The sequence below is a fragment of the Nipponia nippon genome, unplaced genomic scaffold, assembly GCF_047370975.1.
Source record: "Nipponia nippon isolate SJK-2023a ecotype South Korea unplaced genomic scaffold, ASM4737097v1 scaffold_8, whole genome shotgun sequence".
In the NCBI taxonomy this organism is placed as follows: domain Eukaryota; kingdom Metazoa; phylum Chordata; class Aves; order Pelecaniformes; family Threskiornithidae; genus Nipponia; species Nipponia nippon.
The window spans coordinates 34601155-34620817 of record NW_028262402.1 but is presented as its reverse complement, the minus strand read 5'-3'; the positions used below and the strand labels follow the sequence as shown (position 1 = coordinate 34620817).

At 41.1% G+C, this 19663-nt stretch overlaps 1 protein-coding gene across 10 annotated transcripts in view; it reads left to right on the top strand.

Annotated features, from left to right (window-relative positions):
- The window catches only part of LOC104020885 (TLE family member 4, transcriptional corepressor), a 101496-nt gene that overhangs the window by 71286 nt on the left and 10547 nt on the right, over positions 1-19663 (top strand). For 9 of the 10 annotated variants that reach the window (XM_087741555.1, XM_087741554.1, XM_087741551.1 and 6 more), the window contains 6 exons: positions 14037-14156; positions 14712-14765; positions 16072-16224; positions 17480-17612; positions 17880-18073; positions 18264-18340. In XM_087741555.1, coding sequence (XP_087597681.1) covers positions 14037-14156; positions 14712-14765; positions 16072-16224; positions 17480-17612; positions 17880-18073; positions 18264-18340 — 731 coding nt within the window. The remainder of the gene's footprint in view (positions 1-14036; positions 14157-14711; positions 14766-16071; positions 16225-17479; positions 17613-17879; positions 18074-18263; positions 18341-19663) is intronic. The other variant, XM_087741549.1, reaches the window with a different exon arrangement.

The following is a 19663-nucleotide window of genomic DNA, read 5'->3' as shown; positions in this document are numbered from 1 at the left end:
AAGTAGGGACTTAAAACCCAATCAAAAAATATAGTCCGTAATCATGTCTGCACAACATTTGGGAAATCCAGTTTTGGATCATCTAAATTGTGGGAGAATTTAGAAAAAACAACTTGTGAATGTTCTGCAGCATTGCCTGGATGCTTTTAAAAAGTGGTGTACTACATAGGCTGAGATTGGATTAGACTCACCCAAATTGCAAAGTGATTATGCATCATGGTGCAAGATTTTTTTTGCATAGTCTGGTGTCAGATAGTAAGAAAACGGAGTGCTGAACTGGCCAGATAGGAATAAGAATGGAGATGGGAAAGAGCGTTCAGTAATACAGCACAGGAAACTGTAAAATAATGAAACAGAAGTATGACAGAGAGATGATGCCCTAAATCAGTGGTGCACAACCTTCAGCACAGAAGGTCTTTACTGGCAACTTGCCATGAGCCAGTGGGCTGCACCTATTTTGCATATAATTTACATTGGATTTTAATCAGATAAGCACACACCCTGTTTGTTTTTCTTATTTATGGAGTGCTGTAAGTGCAAACACTGCATAGCACAAAGCAATAAAAGATTGTGTACTTGGTGGGTTATAGTAAAAGGAGTGATGATGGGAATACTCGCTCTGCGTTTTTGAAATCAGGGAGGTTTATCTGACATCTGGCTGTCTTTGAGAAGGCCTTACAGATTGTGAAGTAGAAGTTTGAGTTTATTAGGCAGCTGAAGGTTTGGCTTTGTTCACATTTCAAATACATAAGGTTAATTTGAGAAAAATCGTTTCAAAGGCAAGCTTGCAGATAGCACATTTCCTGGTTAATTCTGTTACCCATAGGTAATTTAAAAAACAACAACAACAACCACCAGCAGTATTTTCTTCCTGAAATTTTGTTCAGAGTATTAAGTTAGTTACCTCTCGGATGTAGTAGCTTTAGATTCTCATGAGTTTAGCTGATGACAGTTTTACATATGATGCAGAAGTGTTTTCTCTTTTACATTTCCTATGTCAGTGTGATAAAGATTTATGCAAACTAAGAATGGGCTAAAGTTGTTATTTGTAGACGTATTAGTTTCTGGAGTTTAATACAGGCACTTTGTTATAGTAGTTGGATTGCTGTAATTGTCTAGTTGTGTTTTTGCTGCCACAAGGAAGACTGACTTCCCCCCCACGCCGTGTCCCTTATTTTTCCATTTCAGTCTAGGATATTTAATGGATCCATCTCTGTGATACTGGAGTACCTCCAAATCTTCAATACATTAATCCTCACAACAACCCTGCGAGGGAAAGAAACGCTCTCTAGGCTTCTGAAATTATCCCTATTTTATAGATAATGAACTGAGGCATGAAGAGGCTTAATTGACTTCACACGATCAGACAAAAGAGCAAACTACTGAACCTAGATTTCCCAAATATAAACACAGTTTTCCATCCTTCCCAGTTTTATTTTTTTGCTCAAGCATCAGCATTAACCTTGTGATCTATTTTTACCCAATTCCTCCTTTTAAAACCTCTCAGTGGATTTGAGTCCCATTCATGGCAATTGCATGTATGCTTCTTTCTGGTGGTAGGTCGCGTGGGTTTGTTTGCTATCTCAGTCCTTTTGGGCTAATTCCTGTTTCGGTTGACTACCTAATCTCTGTATGTTTTTTCGGAAGAGAAGCTTTGGTTGAATTTTCATCCTTCCCTGGGGTTCGATTACATTGCTCTTGTGCGTGGTACGGATCCTTCAATACGGCACGGGGTTGTAGATGTAGCAGAATCGTCAGGAGCCCACTGCGCTATTGGGAGGGTCACATCAGGGGGAGCATGCGTGCAATGTCCCCCCCAGGCTAACCAGCTGTCACGCAGCATACATACACCATGCCACGAAGCACACCACCGAGAACCTGGGCTAATGTTAACCCGTCTTGGTAGCACACCACCCACCAGTGTGGTGTGACTCTGATAGCCCAGCCCTGTGCCTGAGCTCTTCACCATCATGTTACCTCTTGCTGGCGCCATGCTAGCAGGGCTCTGCTGCTTTCCATACGTGGAGCAAGATTGTTGAGCTGTGAATCAGGATTGTCGGCACAGTGCTCCGCTGCCAGATAGCAAGGTGCCCAGCGCGGGCTGCTGCACGGCTGGAGGACTCTCCCACGCTTTCTCCGGTGCTGCTGCGGAGGGAGCAGCCCCAGAGGTGGATATGGCAGTGTGATTTTTGTCAGTAGTGAAAGCGCCCTGTGGGGAGAGCGTGTAGGCAGGGAAGAAGGATTTCCATCTGCAGGCTGGAGCTCCGGTTACAATTGTGCCTGCTGTGAAAGAGCTTGTTATACTTTCTCACTGTAAGGGCTCCATCTGGTGCTCTAGGTGTCTTTAAATGGAAATTTACGTTTACTGTCAGAACTAAAGTCTACTCACAATGAGTAGTCTGATGGTCTCACCAGTCACAACAAATGCTGAAAGCCTTTCCTTCACCTCCCACCCTGTAATACAAGGGACAGGGAAAGACAGTTGAAATGGAGAGGGACGGACTGGGCAGGTTCAGAATCTGTCCCCATCATAGTAGGAAGCAGTAATGAAGACCCACTTTAAAATCCAAGATTTTCTCTGTCTTAGGGCAAGATTTAGCTTATTACTGAGAGCAAGCAAGGTGGCACTGCAAGGAAACAGACTCTGCTGTTGCTCAAGCAGCCCAGATGTTGGTTAGTAAACAGTGGTGTGACTTAAAACTCAGCCTTTTAAATTATAGCTAGAGACTTGCTGGCAGTGTGTTGTGTACTCGAGGTAAGGTCCCCACTCACTCATCAGGGCAAGCGTGCCCGATGTTGGTGTCAAATTTGAAGATGGTGTGTGCAGAGATCATCATAGTAGTCGAGCCTTGCATTAGGAAATATGTTGCTATCTATTCTGACTTCTGCCTTGAAAGTCATGGTCTTGGCAGCTACTAAGGAGAAGAAATGCACTGACAAATGGCTGCAATCTGGGATTTAATAACCCTTCCTAACTGAGAAATCCATTTTACAAGTTATCCCAAGCATTCTTTTCAGCTCCTTTTTTGCCTTCTCACCATTATAGCTGCTTCAGTCTCATCTGGATCAGTTTTTACGACTAAAATAATTCCTGACTGCATAAAATCAAGTTGCTTGGTTAGGTGTCCATTAAAATATGGGTGTTGGTTTTTAACGTACTCCAAAGTAAGTCTAAAAATGCTTGTCTTTGCTGTTGCACTACCAAAGTGAATGGTGGCTAGAGGAAATTTTCCGTATTGAGGAAGCCTGCGGAGACTTTTCGTTAACTCTGTAACTCCTGGTTCTATAGTGCTGCTTGGGCCTTTGATCTCCGCACTCTTAATTGGCTCACAGGGAGGTTATTTACAGTCAAAAAGAAAAGTACCTTGAACTTGTCATTTTCATAAACTTGTTACTTGCCAGCTTCTCTAGAGGCATCCCAAATGGAAATAAACATCTTTCATTTTGCTTTATAAATAAATTTTAAAAATGGTTTCCTAGACAACCTTGATGAAATGTCAACTTCTTCTCAAATCTAAACCCACACCATAGGTATTGTTATCTCCATCCCTGCTGGGTAATTTGTACACTGCAATAGTTTGTTTGGAAACATGCCTGTTGTTCTTTAAAATGTACCTAATGGTAGATTAGAGAACATAAGACTTCTTTTTTTTTTTTTTTTTTTTTTTGTCTCCTGTTTCCACCAGCTCGTTTCTAAGCCATTTGAAATAAAAAGCTTGTGCATGTATGGTATTTAAAAAACCTTTCACATGATGTTTTTAAAACAGATCAATTTCAGCATTAAAGTGTTAGGAATTCAGCCAAGGAAAATTCAACTCAGGATTGTATAGCTATAATGATAATGTATTATACCCGTCTTCCTTGAAAATGATTGTAACAGTAGAGTTGAACCTAGTGAATTACATAATTTAGGAGTGTTTGCCAGAATGCTGTTTTAGGGGGATTACTATAGCCTTCCTTTAACAAAAGCAAAGGGAAAGATGGATTGTATTATGAAGTACTTAAATGAGAGAGAACAGTCTTCACAAATTATCTAAGATAACTCATTTGAATAGAACAGAAGGTCATGTGTGTGTATGCCAGTTATCACACTTAACTACTTGGCAGAATATAGGGAGAGTACAAGAGGGAGATTTTTACTTTTCTCCTCCTCTGGCCCGAATTAGAAATGCATTGGCTGCTCATTGCTGACATCAAAACATTTCCAGCTAGCCTGAAGTTAGTATTTGATTGTGCTTTTAACGTTTAAAAAATTAACAGCATGACCTGTCTAATATAAATTATGAAAGGCCCAGAAAAATAAAAGCTACTGCTGCTTCTCTTGGCAAAGCTCTAGGATGTTCAGGAGTTTTAATGCACCTAAAAATCTGGCAGAAAGGACTGTGAGTTTTATTTTTTCAGTCTTCAAAGTAGGTGTACATATAATGTGCTATTATATACTGATGCAACTGCTTTAAGGATGACTGCGGGATCTGTGTTCCCACCACTCCTCCATCCATTCCACTTACCAGAGTCCTTGATTTGAAGAATGAGACTGGGAACATTATTTTTTAAGGTCCAGATTCAGAGTACTGCGCAGTAGGCATCTGAAGTTCAGCACATATGTACATTCCTCTGATTTCTTTATCTGCCTTGTGACTTACCTGAGATCAAAGTGTATACCTCAAATCTGGCATCTGCTTGAGTGCTTTCCTGAATAGGAAATAGGATAATTTCCTGAACAGGGGTCTTGGGAACAGAAGTAAGTGAGTGTAGATGAAGAGAGGTAGATATAATGGGCTTGGATATTATTTGGGCAGAGAGGTGAGCAGTAGTGCTCAAAGATTTCTTTCTGGAAGATATTTTTCTAGACAGTTGAGAGAATGGTTTGCTTCAGAATCAGCATGAGCTGGAATTTGCAAATATTTAATAGCACCTGGCCATGTTTTATCCACCTGCCCAATTAAGAGACTGGTCAGATAATGAATTAAGTTTTCACTGGGCGCTTAGCAGTGGCTCTGGCTTCCTAAATCATACAAGGTGCTAGAAAAGCATAACATATATCAGATCTTCAGAAGCCACACCAGATCTGACAGGGGAAGAGATGAGCGAATTGCCAGTCCCTTAGTTAATACCTGAGAAAAACAGGTGGACTTTTTTCTGCTGATTGAAGCAATTGGGATTGTGGAGTGAATGTTTCTATTGAATTTTAGGGTGCTTTTTGTAATCACGGTAGCCTCTTGAAAGCTACCTCTTTTCCCATCACTTTTCTACTGATCAAGTCAGGAACAAATAGGATTAAAAACAGGGGGAAGGGAGGGAGTAAGTCAGAAAGTGTGGAAAGAGATCATCAGCTCTATCTGTGAAGTATTCAGTTAAAACAATAATTTGCTTTGTTTTCTTATCGTCTCCTAGGTCATCTCTGCAGCAAAACAACTATAAAATCCTTTAGAGACAAAGAGGCAGAAGGAAAGAAAATGAAAGTGTTTTTCCCTGAAGGGTTGATACATATGGATAGATTGGAAGGGAACAGAAACGTGAAAACTCAAAACTGATGCTTTTGCCATGAATACAACCTATGTTAGATGTAACCAAAACTAAAAATGTGGGGCGCTCGGGCACAGTACCTGATTGAAAGCAGCCAAATGGAGTGTCTCATGGGACTGTCTTCAGACATGATCTCTGTGATTTTAAAGTAACAAAAAATGGCTAATTAGTGCTAGGTTATATGCTTCTGGTCAGAATGAAGAATTAGATAGGGTATGTAAATCCCAGGACAAAGCTGTTAGGACCTGTCACATGAAAGCTGAATCCACTTAGCTATCCCTGGAGAAGGCAATGCTTAAAGCCTGATCATTACTGCTTTAACATGGAGAATCTGGGGGGCATAGGTATGTGTGTTTTTTACCTCCTAACCTCTGTTGCTGGTACTGACGAGATTTTTATAACCCCTGTGGATTGAGCCGCTGCAGGAAAGTGTTTGCATTCAGCTTGGCTCAGTGCCGTACAGTCCATTTCAATCACTGTGCAAAGTGAAAGGATAACAGTTTTACTGTGGTGCTCGGTCTGAAAAGAGGACTCTAAGCGAAAGCCAGTTATTCTTCAGAGGGATTTTGTGATTCTTGCAGGTATTTTTTAACAAAGTGTAAAGCATACTGACACAGGCCTTTAATGGCTATCATAAAACATTCCCTCTTAAGTGTTTTCTTGCTATTCTGAAAACTAACCAAATTACCTTGTGTGTTCTGTTTACATTCAGTCGCTATGAAAATGTAATTAGTGTTAATATTCTGGAGATACGTTGGATGTTGGAAATTTTCTGTGCGCGTCCGTCATCAGCTTTTGAAGAATGCTCACAGAGCGCTGCTGCTTCTCCTTGCGTCATGGCATGCCGCTGAATCAAAGCCTGTAATGCAGGCTGGTGGTTAGCCTGCTCTCTCCCTTTCATGGTGGTGAGCCCACAATTAAATTGCTGCATTGAATGCTCCAGCTGGTTGAGCTTTTTCTCTTATCCTGTGATTGCATGCTCTCCCTTGCTCTTTTTCCCTAGTTAACTCCCAATACTCTACTCTCTGTTTCTGTTTCTAGTTTGCTAGAGCTGCTCAAACTGTTTCAGGTCTGTGCTGAAGGAAATAGCGTGAAAGATCAGTAATTGGAACTCCAAATAAATATTTGAGGAGAGGAGAGCTGTAGTTCTGTGTTTCCTTGGCACTACTCTGTTCCTCAGATTTCTGAAGATTATTATATTTATCTTCAGTCCTTCTGAATCACTGTAACTCGGTGGCCTTTGACCCCTCTGTTTCAGTATGTCTGATTTTTGTTAAAGTAATGTTCAGGGGTTTGTATGCTGTGATGACCAACATGCAAGTTTGTTGCAGATTTTGGCCTTTATTTTCTAAAATGCCAGCACCACAGTTTTCTCTGTCTGAAAGCATTTCCACGCTTATCCCATTGGTATCCGTGAGCACTTATCTTTTCTGGGATCATTAGGGACAGAATTCCTTTGCAGCCTGCATATGCCCTGAGGCTCATCCACTGTATTGCCTATACCAGTTGCAATTTGTGCCTTAACACCTTCTTGCAAATCTTTTCACTCAATCCAGATTACTTGCTCTGCTGTGTGCTGAAGCATGTGGTCCTAGTTCGGGGTCAAAGGGGAGGAGATTGAAGCGCTGGGCAGTGAATGGAGAATGGATCAGGTGAATTGCTCTGTGGTTTAAAGGGAAGGATGTTTGACAATGCCTGGGTTGTGTTACCATCAATTAAATTCAATATTTATGAGGTGGCAGATATGGATGAGAGCAGACTTCATGGTAAATGTAATCTGTGAACTTTGAAGCTTCTGTAAACCTATCAGAAATGTTTAACTCCTTTTCCTGCCCATCTGTTTCTTTTTCTTTTGTTCCCTGCTGAAACCAGCTCCTTTGTTCAAACTGTCTTGCTTACCAAAGGGTGCTTGTTATTCTTGCCACACTCCTTGATTTCACTACCTTCGTGTGCCTGTGCTAAGATATACTTTAACCTAAACCTGTCTCTCCTTTTTTGCCTCACAGCTGTGCTCCTCTGCTGCTTCACTGCTTGTACTTAAGCTGCATTGGTTCTTCCCCCCATCCTTTGACCCTCACAGTGTCCGTGGTAATTAGGCCTTATGTGTGTTATGTCCCTCAGTCAGTGATTACTGGAGAAGATGTATTTTAAAGGATTTATTGCAAAAATCCATCTGTGAAAGGCTAGCCAGCAGCCCTCACCATTGCATTAAACACCTACTTTTCTTCCCACCACCATGCACCTGTACACCAGGAGGGGCCATAGAAACAACAGCACATGCTGATAGGATTATATGTCAAAATTGCTAGGTGTCTCCAACTTCTGGTGTGTGGCCCACTTAGCTTTTCCAGCAAATTGATAACTGTGTGTTGAAATACATGACTGGAATTAACGTGTACAACTGTTGTGGTTTATTGTTCATTTTATCACCCGTTTTATAACATCTAGAATTTGATGCGTTTAATTAGTTTAGATTAAATATCGCAGTGGTACCACCAGGGCAAGCAGATCACCAGTGTAAACAGTTACACGGATATTTTTAAAGAAATTACATGCACATATAACATACGTACATATCTATACTCCTATTCAGATAAAACTTTTGCGAACACTTGTGTTTCAAAGACTAATTGCTGAGCGTACACATTCTCTTTATTCTAGACTTCTTCATAGCCGTCTTACTGCTCTTGGAGCAGCACTGCACATCTAGACTTTGATGTTTTTTGACACTCTTATCCACTAATTAACTTCATTAATTTTGCAATTAGTGAAGTTAATTAGTGGGTAAAAATGCTATATAAAACTTCAAAGTTTGCATTTCAATCATAGTTTGTATTAAAAATAGTTATCACACGCTTGATTACTAAACTCAATCCAGTTAGCTCAGACAGGGTCATGTGATATTAAAACCAGCTTGCTTCTGTATCTTTCCTAGCTAGTTAGTAGCATTTTTCACTAACAATTACTGAGACTGTCTAGTATCTGAAAATGCAGCTACAGGGAAGAGGCAACGAATGAGACAAAAAAAAATAAATTATCATGGTATGGCTGAGTAGAAGTTGGGTTTCAGTTTCGGTAATTAGAGAAACAAGCTGGAAAAGGAGAAGGTGAAAATATTAAAAAAAGTTTGCCGTGAGTGGTGATATATGCGGGAACAATACTTGGCTACCAGCTTCCCCTCCTTTGGTGAGCCATTTTGGAAGAGATGCACTCCAGGCTGTGCTGCTGGACTGCGCCAGCCTGATCACAACCCACTGCGTGTACCTAGAGGGAAAGGCATGGTAAGGAGAATCTGCTTGCTTAAGTAAGGACAGCAAAGAGGGGGTGCTGGAAAATTAAAGCAAAGAAAAATCTGTGAGGCAGGAGTGGATACTGGGATGCAGTAATAGCAATAATAGTAATGTAATAATAGTAATAATAATAATAATAATAACAACAACTAAAAGCCATAGTAGGAGTGGAGGTGTGGGTGACCTCAGGAGCACAGCCACTATGCAGACACTCTATATGGTGTCTGTAGAGCAGCCCACAGCATTTCACACCCATCTCCCTCAGTTTAATAACCTGTGCCTATGGGTGTATATAAATGAATCCGTTTTTTTAGAGAGATGGATGTTGCCTTACAGTTAGAGCCATGCAGAACGTTTGCTGTGTGGGAGCTCTTGGTTACAGGTTTTCTCCCTGGGTGCATGGTCTCAGTGGGCTGCACTGGACTGCCCCTTCCTCTCGCACAGGTGTTGCTTATGCCCTGTCCTGTCACCTTTCTGGTGGGACCTCTCCCACCTCATACCACTCGTTACTCACCAGAGCAGTCTCCGTCTCATCCCTGGCATGTCAGAAGTCGCAGAATTATTATTTTTTTTTTTTTCCTCCCCTCCTTCCCCTCCGCACTTCTGATCTAAGCCTACGGTTTTATCTTAGAGAGCTAAGTGCTCCAAGCCCAAGCCTGGAGCAGTGCCTGAATCCAAGCTCCGGTGCTGGTATGTCCATTTATAACATTGGCACCAGTCAACCAAGCAGCATTACTGCCTGGTCATTTCCCTGTGACGCGTATTGTATCCAATTTTATAGTTTCTTTTATACTTTCAACAGACTTTATAACAGCAATAATGTCATTCAGATAATTATACCGTAATTGACCTTAGTGTTGAGCATCCTTGGCTTTTACTGCAGTTTGCTTAATACTTCAGGATGGTCAATTATCTCGTAATTCCCACTTTGTTGGGAATTATTGTTTTAATTATTACACTCCAAATACATCATTTTGGCATAGTAGTAAGGGTACGCTGGGGAATGGTCGTATTCATGAATGCTTTAAAGAGTTACCAGCTTTATCATGTGGGAGGGCTTTTCATCCTGTCATCTGGCATCATTACTTTTAACACTGATTTCATTTAATTATCACTTAGTCTGCTCAGGCCAGGTCTTCATCTGCAGGAGCTAGCATATGGGGAGCTGGGGCTTGCAGGATTTGAGAGCAGTTGGATGGCTGTGCAATCTGACCATATTGATTTCTTTTCTGCCATGTTACAGTGCGAGTCATCTATGGTAATGCAAGTAACTTCCAGTGGAAGTTGGGGGTAAAATGGTGATTTTTTTTTTTTCCTAAGCAATTTGAATTATTAATCATCCTAAATAGATAGCAGTCATGCTGATGTTGGCGCTGTTACTGGTGAGAGTTTTACAGCTGCGTAAGAGGCTTATATGGCCCTCTTTATGTTGATTTAATTTGCACCTGTGTGGCACCGGTACTCCATGAGGACCAGCGCCCTGCCAATGTTGGAGAGAAAACAGAGTGGTCCTTGTGGTGGGAGATCTTTTCAGTTAGCCCTGCCCAAAACAGAGAAGCATAGCATGCCATGCTCTATAGCCTAGTGCAAAAGATACTGTGGGTCCAGCACTAGAAACACACTGTTCCACTTAATCAAATTATGTGAACAAGTCAATGTGCTCAGCCTTTCTATAAATGTATATGTTCAGTTGTTTTTTGTCAGCATTTTGTGGTGTATTTAACATGAATAAAAATGTTCTACCGAAGCAGAATATGAAAAACCAGTACATTTTGCTAAAACAGAAACTAAATATAACCTACTTTCACCAAAGAGTGTTTTTTCATGTGTCTGATCTAATTATTATACGTGAGCAAACACAGTGTTGGTTAGTAGGAAAATGCTACTCTCTAGCAGATTAATGCATTTTATTGAAGAAAACAGCAGTGTGAAAAGACTTTATTTCTCTATGAATTTTAATAGTTACTAAAATGAGGATTCCGGCCCATTAAGTTACAGCCTGCCAAGTCATAATGCTGAATCACTTAATTTCTCCAAGTAGCTATCCTATTCCAGCTTCTTAAAGGCAGCTCTTAGGAGAGTACCGATGTTTTAATCAAGGAACAGGGCAAAGTCTGACAGCTAAACAGTGTGCTTTGATGGAGGTGTTCTTCCACAGTCTGCAAAATGTAAGAACCTCTCTTGGAGTATGTAGACTTGCACACTCAGGATCCAAGGTGTGGGTGGGTACAGGATTACATATAGGAATCTGATGTCAGTGGAAACCGTGAGGACATTGTTACATCCCGGTATTTCTCACTGAAGATAGCTCCTTGCAAGTGTTTATAGGCTGAAAAGCTACTGCAAATAACAGTGGGAACTCAGTATGGGAAATAATGTTGTCCTTGGCACACTGAAAATAGTAGGCATTTGGTCCATAGGAAGAACTACACCATAGCTCATTGACTATGTACATGACATATCTTTATTACTTAGCATAAGAGATAAATTTAGATCTGTCAGCACCAGTACCAGAGATCCCATGAGTCAGAGATCTTTATGTGGCAGGTGCATTACATGTTGAAAGGAAAAGAAGCTAGTCCTGCACGCGTATTGCTTGACTGGCTACATGCAAGGAAAGGGGTAAGACAGTTAAAAGTGAGAATGTTTAGATTTGTCCTGTAGTAATTGACTCTTGAGGCAAAATAATGTTAGTCCTAGTACACTGGCCAAATTTCAGTTTGGTAAATGAGATTCTGCCTGCTATCAGTAAGTGAGTTGTCTCTGCTTTTCTGCTAATACCAGGTGAGATACCACAGCGAGATCTTTTCATATTGGTATCAGGTCTGATCCATCTCTGAAGCAATGAAACCATTAAGCAGTGTGCATTGCACCAATGCCCAATGTGGTGCTCATCCTTTATGTGCTAGTGATAATTAGCTACTTTATCATTCTAGTAGGGAGCTTTAATTTATTACTTTATTAAGCAGTGAAATCAAAGATTAAAATGGTATCTATAGCACATAGCTAACTAGATTGTGAAAAATGAAACTATATGGTTTCAAATTTATGAAAATAAATATTTCTATTTAAATAAGTGCAGTAGTTTACTTTAATTCTTTAGACACCACTCTAATTTGTAGTTTACTGGTGATTATTTTTCTTCGTTTTAAAGCAAATTGCTTTCTGTAGGGTGAAGTTGAGAAATAATTAATTGAATTCACATTACAAGCTTCTACTTCCCAAATTGTAAATGAATATAAATGTAATAGGAGCATACTATTAAAATCTTGTGCAAAAGACTGTGCTATATCGTTGCAGTAAACAAATACATTTTTCAAGCCATCGGTTCATTTAATGTTGCATTTCTACGTGGCCTTTATTTTAAGGGCTTCTGTGCCTACTGCCACTTCTATGTCCAAATCTCTTAACATGTATTGTCTCTTCAGAGCAAAAAATAACATTTTTAATTTGTGTCATATACTATCATAGTTGATGAACGGTCTGCTTTAAAGCTAAAACATTGAATGTATTTTAAGATGTATTTGCTCAGGATAGGAAATCCTTGTCTACCTATTTTATACTGTCAGGGAGAGAGAGAGATGCAGGCAGATGGGAAAGGCACAAGGTCTGTTCAGCACTAGCTTTGTTTTAAAAATTTTTATTTCCACTCAGTGTACTTAGAGGGTAATTAACAATTGCCAATCAAAAAGATGGAAGATTGTTGCAAATTCTGCCACTCAGTAATCTGAGCCGCTGTTGACAAGAATTGGAAATTTTAGAGAAGTGGAAAGGAGGACCTGAGTGTCCCAGCAGGGAGAAATGTTCTCTCATGTGACTTGGGCAACAACCACAGCTTAACTTCTGTGGTTAAGTGTTCTTAATCCTTACCAGAAGTTTGTGGTGTAATAAGTTAAGGAGAAGAAGAAATTCAGTAATAGCGATGGAACAGAAGTTGCACAATGTAAATGCTAATTTCTTGGTTTGTGTTCCTGGTAGTAGCAATAAAATAAACCTAGGGGGGTGTGCACTGAAAACCCCAAAATCAAATTGCTGTGTTGTATAGTTTTATGCAGAACAACAGCTGTCCATAGTGTGTGGAGGAAGAACCCCAAAACCAGTGTTTCTGGATGAATGGGAGGATCTAAAATCCGGCAGAAAGGATTTCTTTGGTTGTTATTCTCCCCCGCCTTATATAAGATGGAAACAGTCAGCAGGGTTTCACCTGAGAATTACTTTCATCTTCATTCCTGTCAGCTCCAATCCTACAAAATGCCTGAACACATCCTTACTTATGTACGTTCAACCGTTGACTTCGGTGTGAGATAAAGTTTAGCGCATGCTTAAATGCTTTCTCGAACTAGGGCCAAAAGCTGCTGCTGCTGCTAAAATCAATCCCAGAGGGAACTTTGCATCTTTCATTACTTCCTTTTTTGTATACCAAGACATAGGCTTCACCAAGCTTTGGAAATATGGTAGGAGTTGATAAATGTCGCCTGCCTTGTTTAAAGGAGTAGAGCAGAATTGTTGGATGACAGTGGATAAAGTACATATTATCGTCCTCTCTCTCCGCTCCCATATGCGAGCTGTTTAAGGATCATTACTAAGCGAGGTCTGCAGAATGGCAAGAGACTCCCTGAGCCACTGCATTGTGTTTCCGTCTACTGCAGGCACAGCCCATAGTTGTGAAAGGCGCCAAAATAAAATGAGTTTAGGTGTTTTCCCCTGTTCTTTCCTGCTGCGAGACTGTCCAGAAGCTGTTTCTGGCTTCTTTCGTTACTGGAAATCTTCATTCAAATGTTTGCTGAAGTGACTTACCTTGAGCCACTTTGTTCTTCTTGATTTACACAGGCAAACATACACACATACACACCCACCTCCCTCTTCTAGGAGTATTGATTTAACCCTGCATATTTGTAGAGGAAACAAGCCAAAACCAGGCCAGTGCACAGTATTCATAAAATGGTCCAAAGTAGCTCTATGTTCATCCCGTTTACACTGCAGATAGCAACTGTGATCCATTGGCTGATTGCCTTATCTGTGTCTGTTGCAATGCATTGTGCACTTTTAATACAAGACACTTGCTGGATAGCTATCACTGATTAAAACCCAAAGTGCTCTCTGTGAGAACAACTCCAAATCATATTATCAGGTTAAGTTATATTGAGGGATAGCGACAAATGAACCACTGTTGTGAATGAGCACCTGATGATATTTTCTCTGTCTCTTCTCTGACTGCAGAGCTCTTCTGTGTCTCCCTCAGCCAGTTTCAGAACAGCAGAAAAGCACAGAAATTCAACAGATTATTCTTCAGATAGTAAAAAACAGAAAACAGAAGAGAAGGAAATAGCAGCTCGTTACGTGAGTAAATGGTCTACATTGTCAAACTTAAGTGTTCCTCTGTAATTTCACCTGATTCCTGACGCATAACTAATTTTAAAATTGAGGGTCAAATTTTTAACAGGTTCTTACTGCCTGCCTCTAACATCTATGCTAGGTGGAAGGTTTCAGTGTGCAGGATTGATAGTGTTTATAACAATATAAATACAGAGCACCTGGAAGGCATGTGACAAGAGGACTGAGCATTAGTTAGACAGGGACTTGGTAGATCTGGACTCTATCTTGCCTCTGCTTCTCAGTGCAGTGAAACTTTGGATGAGGATTTTCATCCTGTTTCCTTGTTCACCAGTGTGAAAACAGGGAAGAATGCTATAGCTGTGGCAGCCTGTTAAGGAGAAGCCCTATACGTGACCTAAGTATTATAATTTTATTACCACATAAAGATTGGTAAAGGTATATGCTATGTCGCATAGTTGTGAGCAGCCTTGCATTTCATTGGTTTATTTTTTCTTAGTAGTTAAGAGAAGTTGGGATATTAAATAAATGTTTTTAACACATTGTGATTTGTTATTGCAGGACAGCGATGGCGAGAAGAGTGACGACAACTTGGTAGTTGATGTTTCCAATGAGGTATACACAATGGTGGTTACAGTGGTGGTGGGGTGTCTTCAGTGGTTTCTGTGCGCATTGGGTATACGAATAAGATTACAGCCTTTGCCTTCATAAAGCAGCTTGAAATGCCTGAGAGAATCCAGTCAGGTCATCTTTCTTTAGAATGCAAATCCAGTAGAATCATAGAATCATAGAATTCTTTGGGTTGGAAGGAACCTTTAAAGGTCATCTAGACCAACCCCCCCTGCAATGAGCGGGAACATCTTCAACTAGATCAGGTTGCTCAAAGCCCCATCTGACCTGACCTTGAATGTTTTCAGGGACGGGGCATCTACCACCTCTCTGGGCAAACTGTTCCAGTGTTTCATCACCCTCATTGTAAAAAAATTTCTTCCTTATATCTAGTCTGAATCTACCCTCTTTTAGTTTAAAAGCATTATTCTTTGTCCTATCACAACAGGCCCTGCTAAAAAGTTTGTCCCCATCTTTCTTATAGGCCCCCTTTGTATATTGGAAGGCTGCAATAAGGTCTCCCTGCAGCCTTCTCTTCTCCAGGCTAAACAACCCCAACTCTCTCAGCCTTTCCTCATAGGAGAGGTGTTCCATCTCTCTGATCATCTTCATGGCCCTCCTCTGGACCCCCTCTAACAAGTCCATGTCCTTCCTGTACTGGGGACCCCAGAGCTGGATGCAGCACTGCAGGTGGGGTCTCACCAGAGCAGAGTAGAGGAACAGAATCACCTCCGCTGGCCACGCTTCTTTTGATGCAGCCCAAGATGCGCTTGGCCTTCTGGACTGTGAGCGCACATTGTTGGCTCCTGTCCAGGATTGTCGGCTCATGTCCAGATCTGTAACACTTATTTCTACAAAGGACCTTTTTGTTTCTTGTATGAACCAAAAGTCTGCTTGAGATATTTCAAGCCAGCGTAGCGCAACAGATAGGATGCTGCTTGTAACGGTATCTGTGTTTTCTTTCACTTTGGCCATGACTTCATTTGTGAACTTTATCAGGTCTGCCCCATGCCTCAAACCTTTTCATTCTCTCACCTGATAAATGAGATTTACTTGCATATTTCAATATCCATACATTTTTAACATTATTTTTCATGGTTAATAGCATCAAATTTTAAGACTTTAAAAAAAAAAAAAAAGTTGTCTTTCAGTATCCATCTCGATTTTACAATTTTATCAGCTAAATCAATTAAGGACTGAAGAAAGAGGTCACTTTTTATAACAGATCTTCTTTCTAAAGTGAGAATTGCTCAAGACAAGCACTAGTGGCTAGTATGAAGTTTTTATACTAACCCATGTTACTGATGTTTAGGATCCTTCCTCTCCCCGGGGGAGCCCAGCACACTCTCCACGGGAGAATGGCTTGGACAAGACTCGACTGCTGAAGAAAGATGCACCAATTAGTCCGGCGTCTATTGCATCCTCCAGCAGTACTCCTTCCTCCAAATCCAAAGAACTTAGCCTTGTAAGTGCTTTAAAATGCTCCTGACCCATGATCATATGCTTAAACACATGGTTACCCTGCTTATGGTTTCTGTCTGGACACAATTTGGATTTCCGCAGCTATCAGTAAAACACTATGAAGCATCAATTTGAAATTTGTTTAGTTTATCTCTTCACGGGAATTTAGTAAAATAATGAGAAAGTCCACAGCCCTTTTTTTGGGATAGGAAGAGGTTATTTTCACTGGTGGTGTGAGTAGATGATAGATGTGCTGTGCTGAGAGATGTTTTTCTCCTCCCCCATATGAAAAACTGTCATTCTGAGAATAAATAAGAGTACACAGGGGTTCCTTGAGCTGTTTTCCTGTACTGTGGTTTATAGCAAATTCAGTTCCCTGCTTGGATGTGATTTGGTTGTTAGCTTTGTTTGAATTACCGGGCCATATACAACAACAATAATTTTTATTTTCTATCTAAAAAGTAATCTGTCATTTACAAGAGCCTTCCTTGACTTGCATCGCAAATCACAATGCAAAAAAAAAAAAAGAGCTGCCTGCAAGTCGGGGGCGTTCTTTCCTTTCCTGTTTGTGACCACAGTTAATCACCTTCCTGAGCTGCACAGTAACTCCCCTCACAGTTCTTCACAGGTCAGGGTACGCGATTATTTAAAGAAATACAATAAATAAAAAGAAAGCTTAAAGTGAATGTAGTGCTCAGGAAGGGTGATGGAATGACAGGTTCAGACCTGGGAGTCAGTGGTTTGTCTGATGAACAAGCTTGTCACAAGAGCAGCACTGCACAGTTCCTGACTTTATACTGTCTCTGTCCTGTGTTTCCAGCACCACATTTGGGCATGAGTTGTTGGTCAGTTGTGGGGTTTTTTCCTGCTCTTCTTGTCCAGCCAGCAGTGGCGTCTCACAGAAACTCAGAATCGTAATGGGAGCAGGTCCACCATGAGCAGAGTGAGACCACCGACAGATTTCACATATGCTGCCAATGTAATTGTCAGATGGCAACGATTTGGAGTCATGGACCTCATTCTGAATCATACAGATGCCCCTGATGAGGAAAGCTGTGAAGGCTGTAGTTAATTCTCAAAGCCATTCCATCTTTTTCAGTGTCTCTGCAGCTTCTCTTCATTATCAGGGACTGTTGAAACCCAAACCAAAAGCTAAATATCATGCACGCTCTGGTTGTCCTCAGCTCTCTTTCCAACTGCTAGCTAAAAAAGTAAAATAACTAACAAACTGTCTTCCTTTTTTCCTTTTTGGTCATTAGAATGAGAAATCTACCACTCCTGTGTCTAAATCAAATACCCCAACTCCACGGACTGATGCACCAACTCCAGGCAGCAACTCCACTCCCGGACTGAGGCCAGTGCCTGGCAAACCCCCAGGTGTGGACCCGCTAGGTTAGTGTGCATATATTTCGATGGTGTGAAACGGTGCCCACTTTAAATCCGCTCCCTTTAAATGTACAGTGACGAGGCAGTATATTACAGCTGCTTAAACTGGATGCTGAGCTGGTTCTTTAGCACTTTAGTACAGCGTGTGTGTGTGTGCACGTGTGTGTATATATATATATTCACATATATATATAAAACTGCTTGCCAAACTTATAGTTCATCTGATGGGCCTGGGCTGGTTGTGTGACTTCTCTCTTTGTTTCCCCTTAATAGCTTCAGGTTTAAGGACACCTATGGCAGTGCCATGTCCTTATCCTACTCCATTTGGGATTGTGCCACATGCTGGTATGAATGGGGAGCTGACCAGCCCTGGAGCTGCCTACGCCGGTCTACACAATATTTCCCCTCAAATGAGCGCAGCAGCTGCAGCAGCAGCAGCAGCGGCAGCTTATGGGAGGTCTCCAGTGGTAAGCGTTTCCCGCTAGTGTATTTAGTGTTGAGAGCAGTTTATATTAAATGGAAGACCTGCGGGGTTAAATCTAGTTCAGTCTCTTTGTAATTTGGGGATTATGCTATGGAGAACATGAATTAAACAGTCTTCCTTTGCCTAACTCCATCTTTAATACAACTTTTTGTGTTGCTTGGGGAAAACTATAGGTTGGTTTTGATCCACATCATCACATGAGAGTCCCAGGCATCCCTCCCAATCTCACAGGCATCCCAGGAGGAAAACCGTGAGTATCAAACATTCAACTTTAAAAGTCAGTCATCTGTTGAAGTTGTGTTCCCTTGCTAGTTGGAATTCCCTGTAGCTACTGAGAACTATTGTGTGAATAGGAATAAATACAGCTATTTGGCAAGGGCAGGAGAAACACTGTGTAATCTTAAAGTTGCATTTGTAAATTTGTTTTAAAGACTAATAGCAGCCAACAAGGTCTGGGTGGTATAGAGTAAAGGAGACAGAAATAAATGGAAAAAGGAGCTGAATTTCGAGGTGTTACATGCTGAATCTGACTGATTGGTCTTATATGGAAGTGCAAACTGGAATGGGATCTCAGGTTTCCATCTCTACTGTACTCTGCTTCTCACAAAAGCCTTGCAATTACTTGCAAACTTATCAGCTGCTATGAACAACAGAGTGCAGAGAAAGGAACACTGAAATGTTTTGTTTGATTGAAAATACTGGAAAGAATTATTGTATCATAATGTTCAAATTTATTCTTGATGGAACTGACCATAAAAGGTGACCTGCTCTACCAGGCTTCACTTGTGAGCCTCAGAAGAAGAATTATACAGATATGAAGAACTCTCTGCTCACATCCCTTATGAGTTAGAGAGGGGAAAAAATAAAACAGTGATGCAAACCATATTGATCCAGATTTTATGTAAGGGTCCTCAAGTTCCACTTCTTGCGTGACACTTGTGGGAAATTGTGACCAGCTAATACTGGAGAGTTTGAAGGGCAGGGGATGTTTGTGCCATTCCTTCTCTCACTCTTGTATGTATGAACATGTTTGTGGAGGAGTGGTTGGGAGTAGTCACACACTTGCATGCATGCTAATAAATGATGCTTAACCTGCCAGTGAGCTTGCGGACGTGCAGGATTAATAACATATCGTGGTGACAAGCAATCAGTCCTAGTGCCTATAACTCCTCTTGTATGTAACGTGTCACGCAAATCATACACCATGTCCAGCTCTCTCAGACGTCACATGCTAGTTACCACCTCAAGTTGACTTTTCTGCTAGTTTCGCTGCCCTGGTAAGTGGCTCTGTAAGGCGAGTTTGGAAATTGGTGTGCAGCAGCTTCCGGACCAGCTGCTTGCATTAAAAATTCTGCGGAGCACAGATTTTCATCCCACACGTGCAGTAGGCACTTAGAAATGTCTTGACATAATGTTCAAATGTTCGCTGGGTTCAAGTTCATCCTTGGTGGAGTTGGTCGCCCAGAAGGAAGGGTGACCGGCTCTACCAGGCTTTGCTTGCTGTGGTCTGAGAAACGGCAATATAAGGGGTGCAGAGCCCTCCCTGCTCACATCTCACTCATGTTAGAGGTGG